The 19,810-nt window shown below is 38.5% G+C and overlaps 1 protein-coding gene across 7 annotated transcripts in view; it reads left to right on the top strand.

The window, feature by feature from the left end:
- Positions 1-15,845, top strand: part of LOC103174913 (beta-galactoside alpha-2,6-sialyltransferase 1) — a 32,790-nt gene extending 16,945 nt beyond the window's left edge. For 5 of the 7 annotated variants that reach the window (XM_007887539.2, XM_007887573.2, XM_007887591.2 and 2 more), the window contains 5 exons: positions 7,498-8,353; positions 10,842-10,939; positions 11,362-11,463; positions 13,294-13,468; positions 14,616-15,845. In XM_007887539.2, the coding sequence (XP_007885730.2) occupies positions 7,579-8,353; positions 10,842-10,939; positions 11,362-11,463; positions 13,294-13,468; positions 14,616-14,866 (1,401 nt within the window). In that variant the 5' untranslated portion in view covers positions 7,498-7,578 and the 3' untranslated portion in view covers positions 14,867-15,845. Of the gene's footprint in view, positions 1-1,106; positions 1,179-7,060; positions 7,127-7,497; positions 8,354-10,841; positions 10,940-11,361; positions 11,464-13,293; positions 13,469-14,615 lie in introns of those variants that run through there. The other 2 variants (XM_007887582.2, XM_007887546.2) reach the window with 2 other exon arrangements.
- The last annotated feature ends 3,965 nt before the right edge of the window (positions 15,846-19,810 follow it).

Here is a 19,810-nt window from a genome sequence, read left to right on the forward strand (position 1 = left end):
TCTTTAGTGCACCATACCGTGCTGAAAAGGGGATTTACTGGAGCCAATTGATTCTGATCAGGCTGTAGCTCTGACATCAGTTTATCTTCATTTCTCTCTCTTTCTCTCTCTCTCTCTCTCGCTCTCCCTTCCCCCCTAATCCCCCACTCCCTAGTTAGCTGACAATCTTGGGAATTCATTACAGAACAGAGCTGTCTGTGCACCATTTTATTTTCTGCTTTAAGTCGATGTGGGTTTGCTCTTGTAGCACATAGCTACTTTGGGAAATACCACTTACAGAAAAGCTTGTAGGTTTAGGCTGTCAGGAGAGCGAGATGAAAGGAATCAATTCTATCTGAAAGGAACGATGGATACAGAGAGATCCAGTCTTCTGAAATACACATGGCTTAGAACAGTGCACAGCACTGTAAGTATGTTATACTGGTACATATCCGAAAGAGTGCATTGTATGCTGCAGCTAAAGTGGTGTACTGTATCTTGTAAAACAAGCTTTATAAGGAACAACAATAACAATATTATATTTGAAGGGCACCTTTCCGTCCCAAGGCGCTGGACAGTCAGTATTTCGGACCCGAGCTGGGGGTCGGGATTGGGGAGAGTGGAGGGCAGTGGGGGAAGCAGGGTGATTGAAAGCTCGGTCGAAGAGGAAGGTCTTGAGATAGGTATTGAAGGAGGCAAAGGAGGGGGTGAGGCAGAGGGACCACGGGATGAAGTTCCAGAGGGTAGGGGCAGAGTGGCAGAAGGCCCGCCGGCCCTTGGTGGGGCGGGCGAGGTGGGGGACTTTAAACAGGCCGGTGCCCGCTGAGCGGAGGGAGCAGGCAGGATGGTAGGGAGCTAGGAGGTCGCAGAGGTAGGGGGAGCAAAACCATGGAGGGCTTTGAAGGTGAGGACCAGGATCTTGAACTGTATGCTCTGAGTGATGAGAAACTAGTGGAGTAAGGCAAGGATGGGAGTGATAGGGTCTTGGAATCTGGTGCGGGAGAGGATACGGGCTGCAGAGTTCTGGATGATCTACAGGGAAGAGTTAGGGATGCCGACAAGCAAGAAATTTGCATAGTCAAGCCTCGATGTTGTGAATGCGTGAATGAGGGTTTTGGTGGCCTGTGGGGAAAGGCAGAGCGGGTCATGGCACGGACGTGGGGCAGAAAGGATAATTGCGGGTCAAGCAAAACTCTAAGGTTCGGACTTGCAACAAATTTACATTTGTAAAGCGCCTTTCACATCGGGAGGACGTCCCAAGGCGCTGAATGTTCCATATGGAATGTTCCATAGCGCTGCTGTACACGGTGTTTAAGAAGGATTGTGAGTTTTTGTGTACCGTTAAAAATCGTAAAAACTTAAACCATCCTACTTTGTCTAAGCCTTGGCTCTTGCCAACCTACGCCTAATACTTTGTAGGATTACAGGATTAAAGGTCAGCCTTTTAGAACTGAGTTGAGAAAACATTTCTTCACTCAGAGGGTAGTGAATTTATCGAATTCTCTACCTTGGGGACACCAGAGTATGCGTTGGGGTACTGCTGGAGTCTAACTAGATAATCCGCATAGCTTGCCATTGAGAGCATTACCTGTCAAGCTTTCAAACTGCTTGTCCAGCTAGGACCACCCTTCTAGTTCAGGCTTTGGCTGTGGATGCTCAGTCATTGAACATATTCAAGACTGAGATCGATAGATTTTTAAAAACTAAAGGGATCAAGGTATATGGGGATAGGGCGGGTAAATGGAATTAGGTTAGAAGATCAGCCATAATCTTATTAAATGGTGGGGCAGGCACGAGGGGCCGAATGGCCTACTCCTGCTCCTATTTCTTACGTTCTTGTGTTTTTATCTAGAATTCGATGAACAAGGTGTGCCCCTCCAGGAGAGAGTGCACATTCCATTCCAATAAACATCTCTGGAATTTACATGTTTAGGTGGGATGCATGGAACCCAGCTGACCAAAATATATATAAGTTGTTAAGGCGTCTCAAAACACTTCACATTATATACTGAAAGTGGATTGACTGTATATGTTGTGGGTGAAACGCGGAAGCCAGCTGCACACAGCGATGTCCCACAAACAGCAATGGAGTGAGTAATCCTATCTCTCTTTTTGAATAGTGTCATGGGATGAGTAGATAGGCGAGATTTTTCGAATCATCTGGATGTTACTTGGCCAGGCTTCAGGAGGAAACAAATTTACTTCCATTGTCTTTTAATATGCTGTTCGGACAAGCAGATGGGGCTTTTCAATTGTACATCTCAGTTAGCAAGGTGGTATCTCTGCCGGTGCAGATACGTGAGGAGTCCAGTGCTGGTTACAAGTTACAAGTAATTTGTTTATGACTGTTTCCTCAGAAATCATGTATATGGCTCACCTTCGCACTGGCATTTGTTGACATTCATGTTATCTTACAGATACAATAGACAAATGGATTGTGCAATTTCTTTGACAAGTCCAGGCTCTGACACTTGCAGAAATGAAGCAACATTGCTATTTTTACATAATGTTACTTCTTCCTTATCTCAATGACGTGATAAATCGCCAAATCAACTGCCAGAATTATTATTATTAAATTATTTCTAATAATAATAATAATCCTTGCATTTGGAGTCCTGTAGCTCAGTGGTTAGAGCACTCGCTTTGCAAGTGAGAGACCTGAGTTCAATTCCAGGCAGAGGGCGAAACCTTGGGCAAGTTTCCTTACTCCACACAGAGCCTAATAATAATCCCTCCAAAAATCAAAAACACTAATTAAATTGGTCATTTTCAATCTACGACTGTTTGTGGGACATTGCTGTGCGCAATTGGCTGCCGCGTTCGCCCACAAATATACAGTCAATTCACTTTACAGTGTGTTCTGTGAAGCACTTTGGGACGTCCTCCCGACGTGAAAAGCGCTATATCAAATGCAAGGATTATTATTATTATTATTATTTGATATAGCGCTTTTTCACATCTTCTCGACATCTAAAGCGCTTCACAGAATATACACTCAAGTGAATTGACCGTATATTTGTGGGCAAAATTTGTGGGTATATTTTCAGCACCTTGGGACCTCCTCCCGACGTGAAAGGCGCTATACAAATGTGATCTTGTTGTTGTTGTTGTTTAAGAGTATCCCATCCAGACTAAGAGTTCCTCGTACATATGAGGATGTTTATGTGTAGGTGTGACCTGACAGTGTGTGTTTGTGCAGTTCTGGAGTTTAACCAGCCAATATTGCATTACCTGCTATTGAGGGCAATATATAAATAAAATAAAGTAAATAAAAATAAAGGCCACCATCTTGAAAACTGAATGTGGAGGTGGAGTACATTTGTACTCCTGATAAATTCCCAGCAGTACTTATTTAAATGTTATTCCTGCAGCTCAGGGTTAAGTCTTAATTGTACTGAGATGTCAACCTATCCTAAGCAATGCGCTGAGCTTCACTGTTTGCCTGAGGGCGGAGAGGGTAGAGGGCAGTTTTAATGGGAAATTGTATGTAGTTGTATTACAGTCAATTCACTTTACAGTATATTCTGTGAAGCGCTTTGAGATGTCTAGAAGACGTGAAAAGCGCTATATCAAATGCAAGGATTATTATTATTATTATTTTATTTAAAGTGTTATAAACTACTGTAATTTTAGCCTTTTTTCATTTTTTCCCTGTTTCTCTGTTGGCATATCTGATGCGCCTGTGCAACCTGGCGCCGAGAACAGAGATGGATACATGTGAAATTCATTTGGGTGTTATTTTCCTGATGAAATTTTAATTCCTTTTCCAGCAAATACAGATTTCAGTTTATTTGGAGTAACTATTCTATTCAGAATACACAATGTATTCACTATCTAAATGATTCAAATTATATTATAATAATCCACACTATCTAAAATGCTAGGTTTTTATTTTGGGGGTATTTTGAGGATTCGGGTATGGCTGGTTCATTGGGATCAGATACATTGTAAAGATCATTCCATTCTGCTCTTGCAATTTGGTTTCCTCAACTTTAAACAATTGTGCTGCACCACTGCAGTATGAGCGATGACTTAAGCCAGCTAACACACCAACATTTCAAATACACGGATTTCTGTTCCCTATCTGTACCACCTAAATGTTTCTTACCTTTTGCAAAACATATTTCGACTTTGAAGTCCTTAAAATTCAAGGAATATTGAATTTGAAGCTTAATCCTTGTACTGCTGACAGCATCTAAAGATTTACCCCCTCTCGACTCTCTTCCCCCTCCTCGCTCCCTCCCTTCCCTCCCCTCACCCTGACCATTTCCCCCCTGCTCGGGTCATGACCCAACTGTGCAGCGCCTTGGGACGTCCTCCTGACGTGAAAGGCGCTTTATAAATGGAATCTTGTTGTTGTTGTTGTTGTTGTTATATCTTAGTTCTGCATTTGGCGATTTTTGTGCGTGCCTTTTTGCAGGTTGGAACCAAAAATGTTAATGAAAGCAATGTTGTGGGATCATCTCTGGACTTGAGCAGCCAACATAGAGATGAGATCATATCAAATATTGTGGTGGCCAACAAAATAAATGTTCTTAATTGAATATTTCTTGTGGACGTTTTGCCCACAAAACATACAGTCAATTTTTTTGTGTAGTCTGGCACATTCACAATAGGAAATTCACATTCGCATTTGCCAATTCAAAATAGGAAATGTTGCCACTCAAGCCGGAAAAACCCAATCACAAGCCATAAATTAGAAATAGAAAAGCAGAAGTCTGAAGTGGAACACGCAGAAACAGCACATGGAGACATTAAAGGAAAGGAAATGCATCCACAAAGCAGAATGAAAACCATAGACCGACTGAGGGCAGATTGACAAAATGGAGTTTAATTAAAATTGAAACTGGCTTATGTTGCGCTGATGGTAGGACTAGAGCAAATCTGATTTAGGCTTAAATACTTGGTGTCCCACCCCACTACTGTGCAGCATTCTGAGACACTATCCTGTGTTAAGGCTGCTGTATAAATGCCGGTTGTTGTTGCTTGTTATGAATTGGTAAAGCCTGAAGGAACGATGGATTTACGGTTCAAGATTTGTCCAGCAACTTTTCAAATACCAGTACAAGATGAACTGTGGTTTTCGTAGGACATTTTTCATTGTTACTAGTTGCTCTGAATGCGTGGCCATGTTACCATTGTCTGCAGTCTGGCACAAATTGACTTTTATTTGCTGCAATCAGGCTACAATGCATGTGTCAGTAAAAATCAGCATGCAGGAATTTGCAGGGGTTAAATGGGACAGCTCCACTGTGATTACTTTGAGGCACTAAATGAGGTTGTTCGAAGTTAGGGAACGTAAAACAAACCAATTAAGGGAATGCAGATGAAAGTTAATGGGGTAGAAATAATGAGTACAGATTGGATTAAAGAAGAGTGATAATGAGAGCCATGAATTTTAGTCACTACAGTAAAATATACAAAACCTGTAGTAGTTAGGGTCAGCCCCAATATGAAAACGCTACAGATATCAGTGTGTGCGCGCACAACTTTTTCTGTTTCTCTCTGCCTTTCTAAAACTGCTGCTATGTGCTTGTGTCTTTCTCTCTAACCCTTTGCACTGCTTGGGAAAATCATGTATTTGGTAATGCTGAACAAAAAATTTCACCGACATTGCAGCCGGACTTCACCTTTTGCTGCGATAAGTACACATGTGGGTGAGGTGATAGTTAAGCTGAGTTTTGTAGCTTTTCTGTTCTCCCGGCGCTCTAATTCTTTGCCCACCTCAACCTCCGTTGATCTCCTGATCCCTTACTGCTATTCTCAACACCCTCACTCCCACGTATCCCGGGCTACCTCTCACCGCTGGAATGACAGCCATGTCCAAAGCCTGTGTTACTGAATGGATGTGGCTCAAATCTGGAGTCCTGTGGTTAGAGCTCTCACCTCGCAAGCGAGAGAGCTGTGTTTGAATCCCGGCAGGATGAGATGTTGGGCAAGCTTCCTTCCTCCACTCGCCTCTGTTTACCTAGCAGTAAGTAGGATCCCGGTTGTTAGATAATTGACGGATCACTTTTCCGGAGGTAATAATCCTGTCAAAAAAGCAAAACACATAAATAGTAATTTGGTCACTCAATGCATGACTATTTGTGGGACACCGCTGTGCGCAATTGGCTGTCACGTTTTGCCCAAAAATGCTTAGTCAATTCACTTTACAGTATATTCTGTGACGTGCTTTCAGATGACTCGAAGAGATGATAAGGCACTATATCAAGTGCAAGGATTATTATTATAGAAACTGTAGACAGCAGCACATTTCTTCATCAGCTATTTGACAAATAGCATGATGTAAAGACCATTTACGACATGCTTGCCTCACTTTACGCTTAATTTCCTTGCAGTAGCACATTACATTTTCAGAGGGATAGTTAAAGAGCATATGGGATTAATTAACTTGTATCTAAATCATGTAACTCTTTTGGTTGGATCATTTCCAAGCAGTTTGAGGAGCTCCGCATGCTCTTATTTTGTCAAAAGCAAACAACTATTGGGCTGATTTTAAAGATTTTTTTAACAGCTATTCAACAGCAACTATTTTAAAGATTTTTTTCAAGATCACTCTTTATGTATCGGTCTGGCTCAGTTGGTAGCACTCTCACCTCTGATTCAGAAGGTTGTAGGTTCAAGCCCCTGGTTAGGTTATCAAACAGAGGTTCTGTCTACCTGTTCAGGTGGGCTTGAAAGATCCCATGGCACTATTCAAAAAGAGAAGGGCAATTTATCTGGTGTCCTGGCTAACAATCTCCCAGATAAAATTTGTCATTCACTTCATAACTGTTTGTGGGTCATTGCTGTGTACAAAATGGCTGCCGGGTTCACCTATAAGTATAGTCACTGCAACTCAAAATAAAAATTTGCAAAGCGCTTTGAGACTTAATAAAGTCTATGTCAAGTATAGGTTATGATAAGTTTCGGTTTGTGGCTTTAATACTGAAACCTTTCATGCGCTCTTGACTTGTGTCAGCGAGCGAAGCATTCCTGCTGCCTTTCATAACCAATGTGTCTTGCCTAGTGCAAGATAGAAAAGCTCAGGGAGATGGGGTTTATAGACCCTCCCCCACTAATCTCTAAAAATGTTTTACCCGTTGCTGACTCAAATAGTAGTTGTGATGTTATCTTCCCCAACTGCAGGAGAGCAATGCTGCAGGTACACAGAAGCTTGTGTTTATTGCCAAGTTTCCACTTCTCATTTAAGAAGCAGAAATTCTTGCACAATAATATTTATTTAAAAAACCTTGAGGTTTGAATGACAATTGGTGGGTGGGGGGATCAAACAACACTGTTTCCACACCTGCTCCGCATGATGCACATTCATGACAGTTGATGCTATCGGCCTGAGATGAGAATTCCAAGCATAAGAGCTTCAGTTTTGTTGACCTTCAACTGGAGAAATTTTGAGCTCATTGAGATGATCTGTCAGAACAAATGAGATTCATTTTATGAATTCTATTTGCTAGAAGTTGAAAACTTAAAAGTAATGAAGAGGAATTCTAATTATGACTATTGCTTTCTTTTCAGGCTTGCTGAAAGTACCAGGCACACAAGATTTGCTGAAAGTACCAGGCACACAAGATTGCAAGCATTTAAGAGAGTGAGAAAATGAAGACGAAACATTTATTCTGCTTTTTTGGTTTCTTTGCTATGTTTTGCATGCTATGGTTTCAGCCCCTGAAAGAGAAGAAACTGGTCAAAAACAGTTATGCAGAAGTAAGAAAAATCCCTGATAGTGTCAGTCAACATGATATACAAACTGCACTGAGAAGAAATGTGAAGAAGGTTGATGGGTCAACCTTTGAATATACTGAGGTGCAACCTTTTTGGGAGGGTGATAATGAAATTTATGCAGGTGAACACAGTCGTGAAGTTGTTTTGAGAGAAATTAATGGAACAAAATTATCAACTGGACCAGATATTCAGGATCAAAGTCTAATCAAGGAAGCTTTGCCCAATGGAAGGCAAGAGGCTGAAAAGAAATCTCCAAATGATCCCAAACTAGCAGTGAAACCTGCCAAAGTTCTGCAGGCAGATCAAAACACGAACACACGTTCAATTTGGAATGAAGACAGCTCTTCGATGAATCTTGTTCCGCGCCTGCGTACGGTAAAGAACAATTACGTGGCTATGAACAAATACGTTGTTAATTTCACCGGGAGAAAACACTCCAGAAAGCTCAGCCGTGAAGAACTCATTTGTGAACTGAAACAAAGAGTCCCAGTGAAGACAATTCAGTTTGGCGAAGATCCTTTCACAACATCTGACTGGCAGAAATCTCTGCCAAGCAAGTCCTTAATGGAAGAACTTGGGCAATTCCGTACGTGTGCTGTGGTGTCATCAGCTGCCTCTATCCTCCATTCCAAACTGGGAAATGAAATAAGTGAGTCTTGTGGTTTTATTATTATTAATTGTTCAATTTGTTCATTTTTGCTTCTTTTCTTTTCCTTTGAGATTCACCAGTCTGCTAACATTACAAAATTACGTGCTATATCTTGAAAAATTGCTAACAAGATTTTACTTGTGACCAAAGCAAATTGGTGATTGTCTGGCTCAATGGTAGGATTTGAAGGGCTTTTTTGATGGGAAAAAAAAGTGAATGATCCACCTGATAAATTGGTCATTCACCTCATGTGTGTTCATCAAACCTTTCACAATTCACAATTGTCTGGAAATGCAGTCACTGTGCCTGACTGCAATTATTTCTGAAGAAGTTTGAGATGTTTCAAAAGAAGAAAAAAAAACTTATTACCAATGTTCTTTATTGTTTTATCAATGTCGCATGTTGCAAAGTTATATTTGTTATCACATCGAAACATTAGAGGGAGCTGATGTACCACACTGAAGTTTAGGCTTTCAATTCAAACCCTGACAACAAAACAGAATAGCATCAGGGTTTAAGTTGAAAGCCTCAAACTTTCAAGGTTTGAGACTTTCAGCTCAAAGCTACTCAAATTATAATAATGCTTACACCTCTATTGTCAAAACATCTGTGTTTCATAACTAATTGCTGTCAAGTGTTGTGACTGTTTGCACAGCAAGGACAGGACACTGGTGAGCGGTGAAAACCTTTTTGATAGTACATGAGTTGTGAGGTGGGGCCTTGTTTTTTTGTCGGCTGAGGTACTGAGAAATAGATTATAAGTAAATTAGCCTTTGCAACCTGTACTAGAAGGACTCCATTTTTTTGAGACTTTCCGTGGATTTACTCTGTGTGTCCAAACACCAGCAAAATCCTATATATTTTGTTCTCTCTCTTCGTGTAATTGAATGTCAATGGGAATGGACGGTTATGCAAGTTTTCAGTACATGAGCTTTATGTGCACTTGGATAATCTTCAATCTTTTTGTGTAATTCACTGAATTTATGGAAAATGTCCCAGCCAAACAGATGTGCAGCTATTTTATCTCCTATTTTCTTTGCTGTGCAGTATTATCATGCTGAAATAGTTAATGTCTCTGCCTCTGAATTTTTTCTAGCTTACTTCTAGGCTGACATATCAATATATAGTAGTGTACACATTGTCCTGTAGTTGAGATATTAAATAGCAGTCTCAAATGTCTATACAGCTGGATGTTAAAGATCCCATTACGCTGGGATCTCCTGGCCAACAATGTTTCAGATTAATTGGTCATTCACTTCACAATCATTTGGGGAAATTGCCGTGGGCAGAATTTATCCACAAAAAGTTATTACACTTTCCGGTAATTACTTTAAAATGCAGGTACTTTCTTTCATGGCTCTTACCATTGAACCTTGAAATTGTTGTAAACGGAAAAAGCCTGAGATTTTGCAAGAGGTAAAATGAGAATATTTGTTACATATAAGTGAAGTCCTTTGGCAACTGTAGCTGTAGAGCAGACCTGTGTTAGGTTGAGACTCCAATTATTAAATGTAGTTTGTGGCAAAGACAAACCTGCGAAGTTTGCTGAAAGCTGTGTGTAATAATAATAATAATAATAATAATCCTTGCATTTGATATAGCGCTTTTCACGTCGGAGGACGTCCCAAAGCGCTTCACAGAACACACTGTAAAGTGAATTGACTGTATATTTGTGGGCGAACGCGGCAGCCAATTGCGCACAGCAATGTCCCACAAACAGTCGTAGATTGAAAATGACCAATTTATTATTGTTTTGGGTTTTGGAGGGATTATTATTAGGCTCTGTGTGGAGTAAGGAAACTTGCCCAAGGTTTCGCCCTCTGCCTAGAATTGAACTCAGGTCTCTCGCTTGCAAAGCGAGTGCTCTAACCACTGAGCTACAGTGTAGCACTGTTCCGGCACAATGTAAGGATTATTATTATTATATTATAAGACTAAGCTCCATTGGATGATCCCAGAACTTTGCTTTTCGACTAATGGTTATTTTTGATTACTGGAGAAGAGTTGACTGGACAATCAGCTGTCGATTGTCAATTCCTCTACAATTTGCTTACATCTTAAGGGGGAATAAAATAATAATTTGAAAATCAGATTGCTACACTCCTGGAGTTTAAGAAAAGTTCACACCCATGGCCCAGGAAATTTCAAGCAACAAATTTTGATAATTTCTGCTCTCAGAAATTGAGTGTCTTTCCATTTTATCAGCGTGATAGGATATGATCAGTGTGGATGTCTAAACCAGTACAGTAGAGGTGATAAATAATTCGATTCCAGATTTTGTCATAAACTCTCTGGCCAGTCTTTTCCTGTTTGATTTCAATATATGATAGTTGCCTCTTTCCCGCCGCTTTATTTGAAAATTTACCTGAATATCTCTCCTGTGGATTTATCAGTGCTTTTTTTCTGCGAAATTGAACCATAAACAATGATCAAAGGTCTGAGATAAATGAAATCCGAGAATATATTTGCCATTTTCTTTTATTGTCAGATGGTCACGATGCTGTTCTGAGATTCAATGCAGCACCTACCAGCGGATTTGAGTTTGATGTGGGAACAAAGACTACAATTCGAATAATTAATTCACAGGTAACTAACCTAAAGAGGCAAACGTTGAATGTGTCGATGGCTAAGCAGAAATCTCTGCTAAACCAGTTATTGTTATTATAACAGTTACTGATTGGGATAGACTCTGAAACATTCAAAGGAGTGAGAGTTAAAATAAGTCATCATCTGATCTGTACTGTAGCTATTACTGTAATGATGTTGTGGACCACTATCCATTATAAGAATAAGAATAATCCTTGCATTTGATACAGAGCTTCATCCTGCCTTTGAGACATCTGTATGTTTTGTGGGTGAAACATACCACAAAACAGTCGTGGATTGAGTGACAAAATTGTTACTATTTTATGGAGGGATTATTACTCCCGGAATAAGACACGTTTGCTCTTCCTTATTGACTAATAATATATATTTTTCAAATGCTAAATCAAAACTTTTCCTCCCAGGTCATTTCAACAGGTGATTACCAGTTTCATGCTAAAAGTTTATACAGAACCGGAGTCTTATTAACCTGGGACCCAGCACCATATGCAGCTAATCTTTCCGAGGTATGATTTTACTCAAACTCCCAGAGGACTCTATTCTCTTTGGAAGAAATTTCAATAGCTTTTGTTTTGTATTCTGTGGATTTGGATAGGGGACATTAAAGGTCGTTAATATGGCACTATCTCATTGTTACTAAACTCACGTAAGTCGGCTGTTTGTCTAAATAAATACATCCGTTGATATGAGGAAAGAGCTGGAAAATGGGTTTAATAAATATGAGGATGATTTAATAACATCATCCTCGAACCAGGATGGTACGAGGAATGAGAGACTTCAGTTATCAGGAGAGGTTAGAGAAATGAGAGACTTCAGTTATCAGGAGAGGTTAGAGAAGTTAGGATTATTCTCCTTTGAGCAGAGAAGGTTAAGAAGAGACTTAATAGAAGTTTTCAAAATGATGAGGGGATTCGATAGGGTGAACAAGGAAAAACTATTTTCACTGACGGGTGGGCCAGTAACCCGAGGGCACCGATTTAAAATAGTTGTTAAACGAAACAGAGGTGAGGTGAGGAGAATTTTTTTCACACAGCGACTTGTTTGGATCTGGAATGCATTGCCTGAAAGGCTGGTGGAAGCCAATTCAATAACAACTTTTAAGAGAGAAGTAGATAATTATTGGGGGAGGACAAGTTTGCAGGGCTATGGGGAGAGAGCGGGGGAATGAGATTGAATTGGATAGCTCTTTTCAAAGAGCCAGCACAGACACGATGGGCCGAATGACCAAATCTATTTGTGACTATTTTATATTGATGGCCCTTGTTTTTGGTCTCCCGCACCAGTGGAAACATCTTCCCTATTTGAGTGATAACACATTAACTTCAACCCAGCAGAGATTCTGAGTACTTGCACGGACAAGAGCTTTCTAACCTCATCTTAATAATTGATCTCGCATCTCATCGCATCAAAGTCTCAAAATGCTTCCTATAATTAATTACTTTCAACTACACTAACATTCAATTAATATCTTTTTCACTGACTTTAGCTCGTTTGTAACCCCTTACAATTTACTGGAGCTGTCTGAATTTATTCAGTGCAAACTAATTCAAGAGGAAATATCTGTCTGGGCTGAATATAGAAGCGGTGCAAGTCTCAGTTTCCCTTTACTTTGCCACAACTGCATTGATATCCAGTTCTCAAAGATAAAAGAACAGTATTTTACTCTAGTACATTAGTTATATCAAAATTGTATCTCCACAATTGACACGTCACACTTTAGACGAGTGTGGTTTAATTGCAACATTTCAAGCACAGCCAAGTTCCTCCAGCTCAAAAGTGCTTTCAGACTGACAAGAAGGGAATAAACTTTTAGTAAGAAATAATAAACCCTTTTAGTGTCTACTTGGACATTAAAATTCCCATTCCTTGGTTCATCAGAGCTAGAGCTCCTTTCTTACACTTCCATGCAAATGGAGAATATTGAAGCATTTATTTCAAGTTGTTGGCAGTTGCTGCTTGTGTAATTGGCTTTTACTGCTGTGGTGCATAATGAAGAGTAACGAACATAGAACCTGGTCTTTGCTTGACGATTAATGTGAAGCAATCCCCATTTCTCATAGCTTGTCTCATAAATGGAGAGTCTGATTTCAAGATTGAACCAAAGCGTATTAATTTCTTCCTCGAACTTGCTTCCAAAGAAGTGGCTGCAACCTTTTGCTGTGAAAAAGTAATGATACCACCTACAGTCAACTGCTGTTCAATCCGTTGAAGCAAAACATACAGAGGGAAAATAGTTGTTAGTCGCATATAGGGGACTCTAGTTCACTAGATTCTAGAAATGTGAAAATAATTGTGTTATGATTTAAAAAAGAAAAATTCTCCCCCTCCCTCTCTAGTGGTTCAAGAACCCAGACTATAATTTCTTTGAGGACTACAAAAAGTACCGTGAAAATAATCCAGAACAACCGTTCCATATTCTCCACCCAAGCATACAGTGGAAGCTGTGGAACATTGTGCAGGAGAACACTGCTGAGAACATCCAACCGAATCCTCCCTCCTCTGGGTTGATGGGTAAGTGAAGACTGACCAGACACAAATAATATCAATGTCTTTGCTCGTGTTGTTTGTTTTCTTAATTAATAATTTAATTTTGTTTATAGAGTGACCCCGCTTATTCCATCACAGATTTATTTTATACTTTACAATCGGTGTGACGGAAGCACTGGAACAATTTAAAGAACTCTCAGGATTAACGTTGGATTCTGAATTGCAACATTCACTGGCAATTAGGCCATTTATGGAGTTCAATCATTGGCTCCAGTCATCCAGAGAGTCATCCCAAATCCTCACCTGTAGGATTTTCAGGATAATAATAATAATAATCCTTGCATTTGATACAGCGCCTTATCATGTCTTCGCGACATCTCAAAACGCTTCACAGAATATACTGTGAAGCGAATTGACTGTATATCTTGTGGGCGGCCAAGCTCATCAGAAAAGGCTGGTCAATTTTGCAACCTGAGTGTCTTGCAGCATCTTATACGATGGGGCAAAAGCAGAATGAATAGGGAAAGTTAATTTCATATGGACCTAAATCTAGTGTCAAATAAAGCATTTTGATAATTGGGAAATAGCTAACGAAGAAGTTAAGGGGGTCAATAATGAGATACTGCTTAGGTATAATCTGCAGCACATCCCTGATATCTCATTTCTAAATGCCAGTACTATTCAATGTTAGTTGCATGATTCAATCCATTCAGATCTGCATGGAGTGTATTTGACACTGACAAATAGTGATGTATTATAAAAACTCATTAGCAGTGTTTTTAAATGTGCTTCAGTAGCTAGTGAAATCAATTCCTTGGGCGGCAGAGTAAGAATGTGAGGAATTGCTGGTTACATTGCTAATTTATAGATTTGTAAGGTTTTTAATTGGATATTTGAACAACAGAAAGTTAACTTTAAGTAGGAGAACCTGGTGAAGTATCTATTTCAAATGACAAATAGTAGTTTACTCTAAATTTAAATAATAATAATCCTTGGATTTGATATAGCGCCTTATCACGTCTTCGAGACGTCTCAAAGCGCTTCACAGAATATATGTAAAGGGAATTGACTGTATATTTTGTGGACGAAATATATTTCATAACCAATACTGTAACTGTATTCTGATGCATGGAAATTCCCAATAGCCTAAATATGTATGCTTCTTTCGCAGGTATTGTGTTAATGATGACCCTCTGTGATCAAACTGATGTGTATGAATTCCTGCCCTCACAACGACAGACTGACCGCTGCCATTATTATGAAATGTTTCACGATCAGGCCTGTACAATGGGTGCTTACCACCCATTAATGTTCGAGAAAAATCTGGTGAAACGCATGAACCATGGCACAGATGAGGAAATCCACATGTACGGCAAAGTGACTTTGCCTGGTTTTCGAACAGTGCTGTGTCCTAGCACATGAACGATAAACAACAAGTCTCATCACTGTGACTGGACTAAACATAATAACATAATCTGAATGTCAAGTTCATTTTCATTTCAATTTATTTTTAAGTAACAGATCTTTTTAGGAACTAAAATCAGCAATGAACCATACCCCAAAGTTAAGTTACCATACTTGGGTCAGAGGAGATGTGAAATGTAAAAAGGTCCCTTTTCCTTTCTTCATAGATGCTGCCTGACTACTGAGTGGTTAACCCCTCTTTAACCCATCATCCCCTGTCCTCTACCCCATTTTCTCCTTTCTCTTCCTTGCCCTGCCTTCCTCCTCTCTGTTAGTCCTTAAAAGCCTCTCCTTCCCAATATCTGATGAACGGTCGTGGACCTGAAACGTGATTCACTTTCCTTTCTCCATAGATGCTGCCTGACCTGCTGAGTGTTCCCAGCGACTTCTGTTTTTGTTCCTTTTTCTGTATTTGACTTCCAAACCCAGTTTCAAACTAGGAAACTATGAACTAATATAATGTCCCGAATAGCAGCTAAAGTTGTCCCAGATAGGGAATGTCTTCATGCAGGCAGTTTGAAGGCATGCTGTCACACAATGTACACAATGTTAGAAAATAAGAGTAAATAATTAAGATATCTGAATATTTCCAATGAAATGGGAATACGTTCTTTAGGATTTTTTTAATGCTAATGTTTCAGCCAAAGATGAAGCTTGGACCCGATGGGAATTGAAAATTATTACATTTTCTTTTCAGCAACATTCAGCAACATTGCGGCAGTAGTTTTATTGTTTACCGTTTCAGGTTGTGTAAAAGGACCTTCAACATGTATATACATAAGTATATTAATGGGTAATTCTACCAAATGTGCTTGTGGTGTCCCCTCTTAAAGAATTGTTTTGTCTTTTCTAGCAATGATAGAACCTATTATACCACGAAAACACGACAATAAATATGAATATGGTTATCGCTACAGTAGTGCATCCAGGAATAAAATGAAAAAGGAGGAATAAAATAAAAATAGAATATGGAATATGGTAAGACATAAATATCCTCAGTTGTATCGACCTCTAGAATTCAAGAGGGCTTTAAATTTCTCCATTTAGTTGAAAAGGTGACCATTGCAAAAAACCCAGTCAACTGTGTGTGAATATAGGATTTTTTTTAAGCTGTCGTTAACTAAACAGTAATTACCTCAGTAAATCTTAGTGTCGTCTAGAGTTCCAATGCTGTAGTTAGATATTTAATTGCAAAGGATTTTAGTATTTGAAACATAGAACGTTCATCATTCAATTTACACTCTTTAGAGCAAGTGAGATAATCTTGCATTTCATGCGATCTGTAATTTAACTAATAAAATCAGCTCATTGTGATATCTGTCTTTCTCCTCTCTTCTAACTCTGGCATACTTACAATATTTCTGAGTTTGTTTCATTATGGTACGTTCTTTATTTCTACCTGTTTGAAGTCCAAATCAGCCTTCAGGAATAAACCCACTGTGAATCGATTTGGTTTTCTTCATTTTGGTGAAATTGCTCATTTAATTTAATTAACTAATTTTTGGAAATAAATTACATTCTGCGTTGGTTTGTCAAACCTCCATATTATGAGTTTGTAAAATTGTAAGGCTTAAAGGCTGTTTGTCTCCAGTTTTGCTTTTGAACCTCCGCTCCTCCTAACAGGGTATGAATTTCGTGTATTTCATTTTTTTTCCAAAAATTGTTTCCTTGCCAAAAGTGTGAACTTTTATTTAAAAACTGTCTCCAAAAGTAGGCAACAATAGATTTCCCGATAGATACCCTACTGAACTTTAATTTTTTTAACCAGGCAAAATTTCTCTTCGTTAGTTTTTTTTTAAGCAGTTTATTTCTCCCTGAAAGCCTGACGTCTGCAGTGAACTAGGGTTCCAAATGTTTCAGGCACTCCCCATTAGGTCACCCATATGCTACTCTTTAAACACAGTGACGTGTCACATCACATATCAGGGCATTAAATTTGATCCTTCCCTCAAGCAATAACCACACTTCTCAGCTGCAGAATAGTCAGGTGCTAATTTCTTTCCTCGCTCGGCCCGGCAGCTGAAGCTAACAAACCTGTTCAAATGTTTACTGAACTGTGCTTTAGCGCAGCCAACTTTTTTTTTTGAAAATTCTCTCTTCACGTTCCCTTACTTTCAGAGCTATTCGCTTCAGTGCTGAATCGATTAGACCCATCTCTGTAATTTCCACTGTAATAGAGGCTTTTGGGGGAGTTGGAATTGAAAGCAAACGAGTCATGGGGAGTGCCATCAATGGGTTTCATTTGAATATGCAGCAGGCACTTAGTAAACTGATTTCACAATTTCTAGGCAATTCAGTAGAGAATTGGCTCCACTCATGAACTGGATAAAAAAATTAGTCAAACATTTTAAAATTTCAAAGGTTTATAGTTCAGAAATAGTGGCTTGGAACAGAATATAGGCGAGCATTATATTGAACTTTTTCTCTTGTGAATATATTTTGGTAGATTACCCATTTTGTGAATAATGTTGTTTGATTAAATTTTAGCAATGGTTTGCATCTATTTTTGATATGATTATGTTTTTCAGTTTATAGTGTTAGTGAGTACCCTTTTGAGTTACTTGAATCTATGGATGAAATTCAGATGTTCTATAAATACGAGATTTTAATTCATTCTGATTTTCATGGCTGGTTTCAGCTTCTGCACTTCTAACCCATAAAACTCCATCCATCTCACCGCCTCTCAATTTCTTTAAATTTCTTCAAAATTTCTTTAAATCTTGCCTTAAAACTTACCTATAGTAACCACCCAACCCAATGAGTATTCATTGAGTTTAAAAGTCAGGTGATGTTAAAATAAATAAGATACTTGTATTTAAATTGTAAGTTAAAGTCATTTTAATTGAACTATATCTATTCTCGTGCTATCTCATTTTAAAGTTTAATTAAATTATTTTTCATGACTCCCAATATCCATTACTGAGATTGGAGCAACTTTTTAATGAAAAGATTTCTTTGGTAATTTAAAAAAAAATTTATATCAATTAACTCAGCAAATAATTGTAGAATAGCAGCATGTGTTAGAGTCTCGCATGCTGGCGAAACTCATTTGTAGTGCTCGAAGGGTTAAAGAGGGAGTTTCACCACCACCACTTGCATTGGAAATGCCATTTTCATGTGCGTGGGATGTATTTGAAACATTAGAACTGTCAATAACTGTAAAATAATACATTTTATGGAAGGAAAACTTACTTGAAACCTTTGCCTCAATCATCAACTATTTTTTAAATAAGTGGAATAATAAATATCTGTACATTTCATGTAGCACCTTTCACATCAGCAATTTTCACATCAGCAGTGTTTCACAGGATAAATATTGGTCATTCATTAGGTAGCTGTTTGTCTGCATAAATTACAGTATATCCTATGAAGTGTTTTGACACATCCTCCCAACGTAAAAGGTGTATCAAATGCAAAGATGATAACTATTAATCCTTGCATTTGATGTTCGAATCTGGCATATGTCAGTGCTGGAGTGTGGATAAAGAAATGCAGGTATAATGATGTAATATCCTGGCTGCAAATGGCAATGTGCAATAATTTTTGAATAATGGTAGTGTTTAATTTTCAAATAAAATATTTTCAAATCAAATATGCTTATCGTTTTTCTCTATTGGTTCGGGTTTGGATGCTCTGCCACCTCCTGTTCTTCACAGATAATTCAATCTTGTGTAATATCCGGTTGGTGATCCTGGTAATTCCTAACCAACACAAGGGTAACATTAACAAATGATGCACTGACCTTGTCTGATTAGATTCAAATAGCACCTAGAATTTATGTAAGAAGCTTAATTGTCTTTGAAAGAATAAATCTTTCCTGTTCTAGCGTGGTATGAGAACCCAAGGAATTTATTTAAAATTCCAGGATTGTTTCATTGAAACCTCTCTTGTGAAATGTTATTCATTATTCAGACTTGAGCTCCTGAAGGATACCAGACCATTTGACTACAGGAGCATTGAAACCAAGCCCAACCCTTTCCTCATTTGGTATCTTCACATTGTAGTGGTTATCCAATGCCAATCACTAGTAGGATCCCTGGCTGATATAATAATAACAATAATAATAATACTTGCATTTGATATAGCACCTTATCACATCATTGAGATGTCTGAAAGCGCTTCACAGACTATACTGTAAAGTGAATTGATTGTATATTTTGTTGGCAAAACTCAATTTTGTTAAAAAAATGTCTCAACGTCGTGATAAGGCGCTGTATCAAATGCAAGGATTATTATTATTGCTTTTTTTCCTTCTGCACTCTGGAATCTCTCTGTTTAAAATTGTTTTTGAGCTATTTGTTTTGGTCAATGCAACATTAAAGGCCTTACCTCCTTGTTGGAAGGTTATCTGCATCAATTCCAAATCAAAGGGATCCGCTATATAGAAATGTTTAGAAAATGAGAGAAATGAAAAAATGAGAGAGCTTATGGATATGAAGCATCACACGTTAAATTGATGGAATGATGCAAACTTAATTTATTTTGAAAGGTTTTTAAAGTTTTGAAATTAAACTCTTGCCTTTCATTGGAAGATGAAAGTTAGGGATCCACGAAAGGTGATATCGTTCTAATTATGTTTTTGAAGAAGCTGTTTCTTCAGTCATTTTCTACTGCTAAATTTGTTCTTCAGGGTGACTTTAGAAGTCTTAGTATTTCTTATCAAATTGAATCAAAGTGAGCTCTGATCCTTAATTATATAATGCAAAAGTCAAGTTGAAAAAGCAAAGTGCTGCAATATAATGTATTCAAATTAATATTTTGAAAGACTACAAAGACTTTTTAGAAATGATTTATCTTCATACCCACAAAATAAAAATTGGTCATTGTAGGACATTGCTGTGTGCAGATTGACTACTGCATACACCTATAGAATCATCAAATTGTACAGCACATAAGGAGGCC

Source organism: Callorhinchus milii, unplaced genomic scaffold (genome assembly GCF_018977255.1).
Source record: "Callorhinchus milii isolate IMCB2004 unplaced genomic scaffold, IMCB_Cmil_1.0 Scaffold11, whole genome shotgun sequence".
Classification (NCBI taxonomy): Eukaryota; Metazoa; Chordata; class Chondrichthyes; order Chimaeriformes; family Callorhinchidae; genus Callorhinchus; species Callorhinchus milii.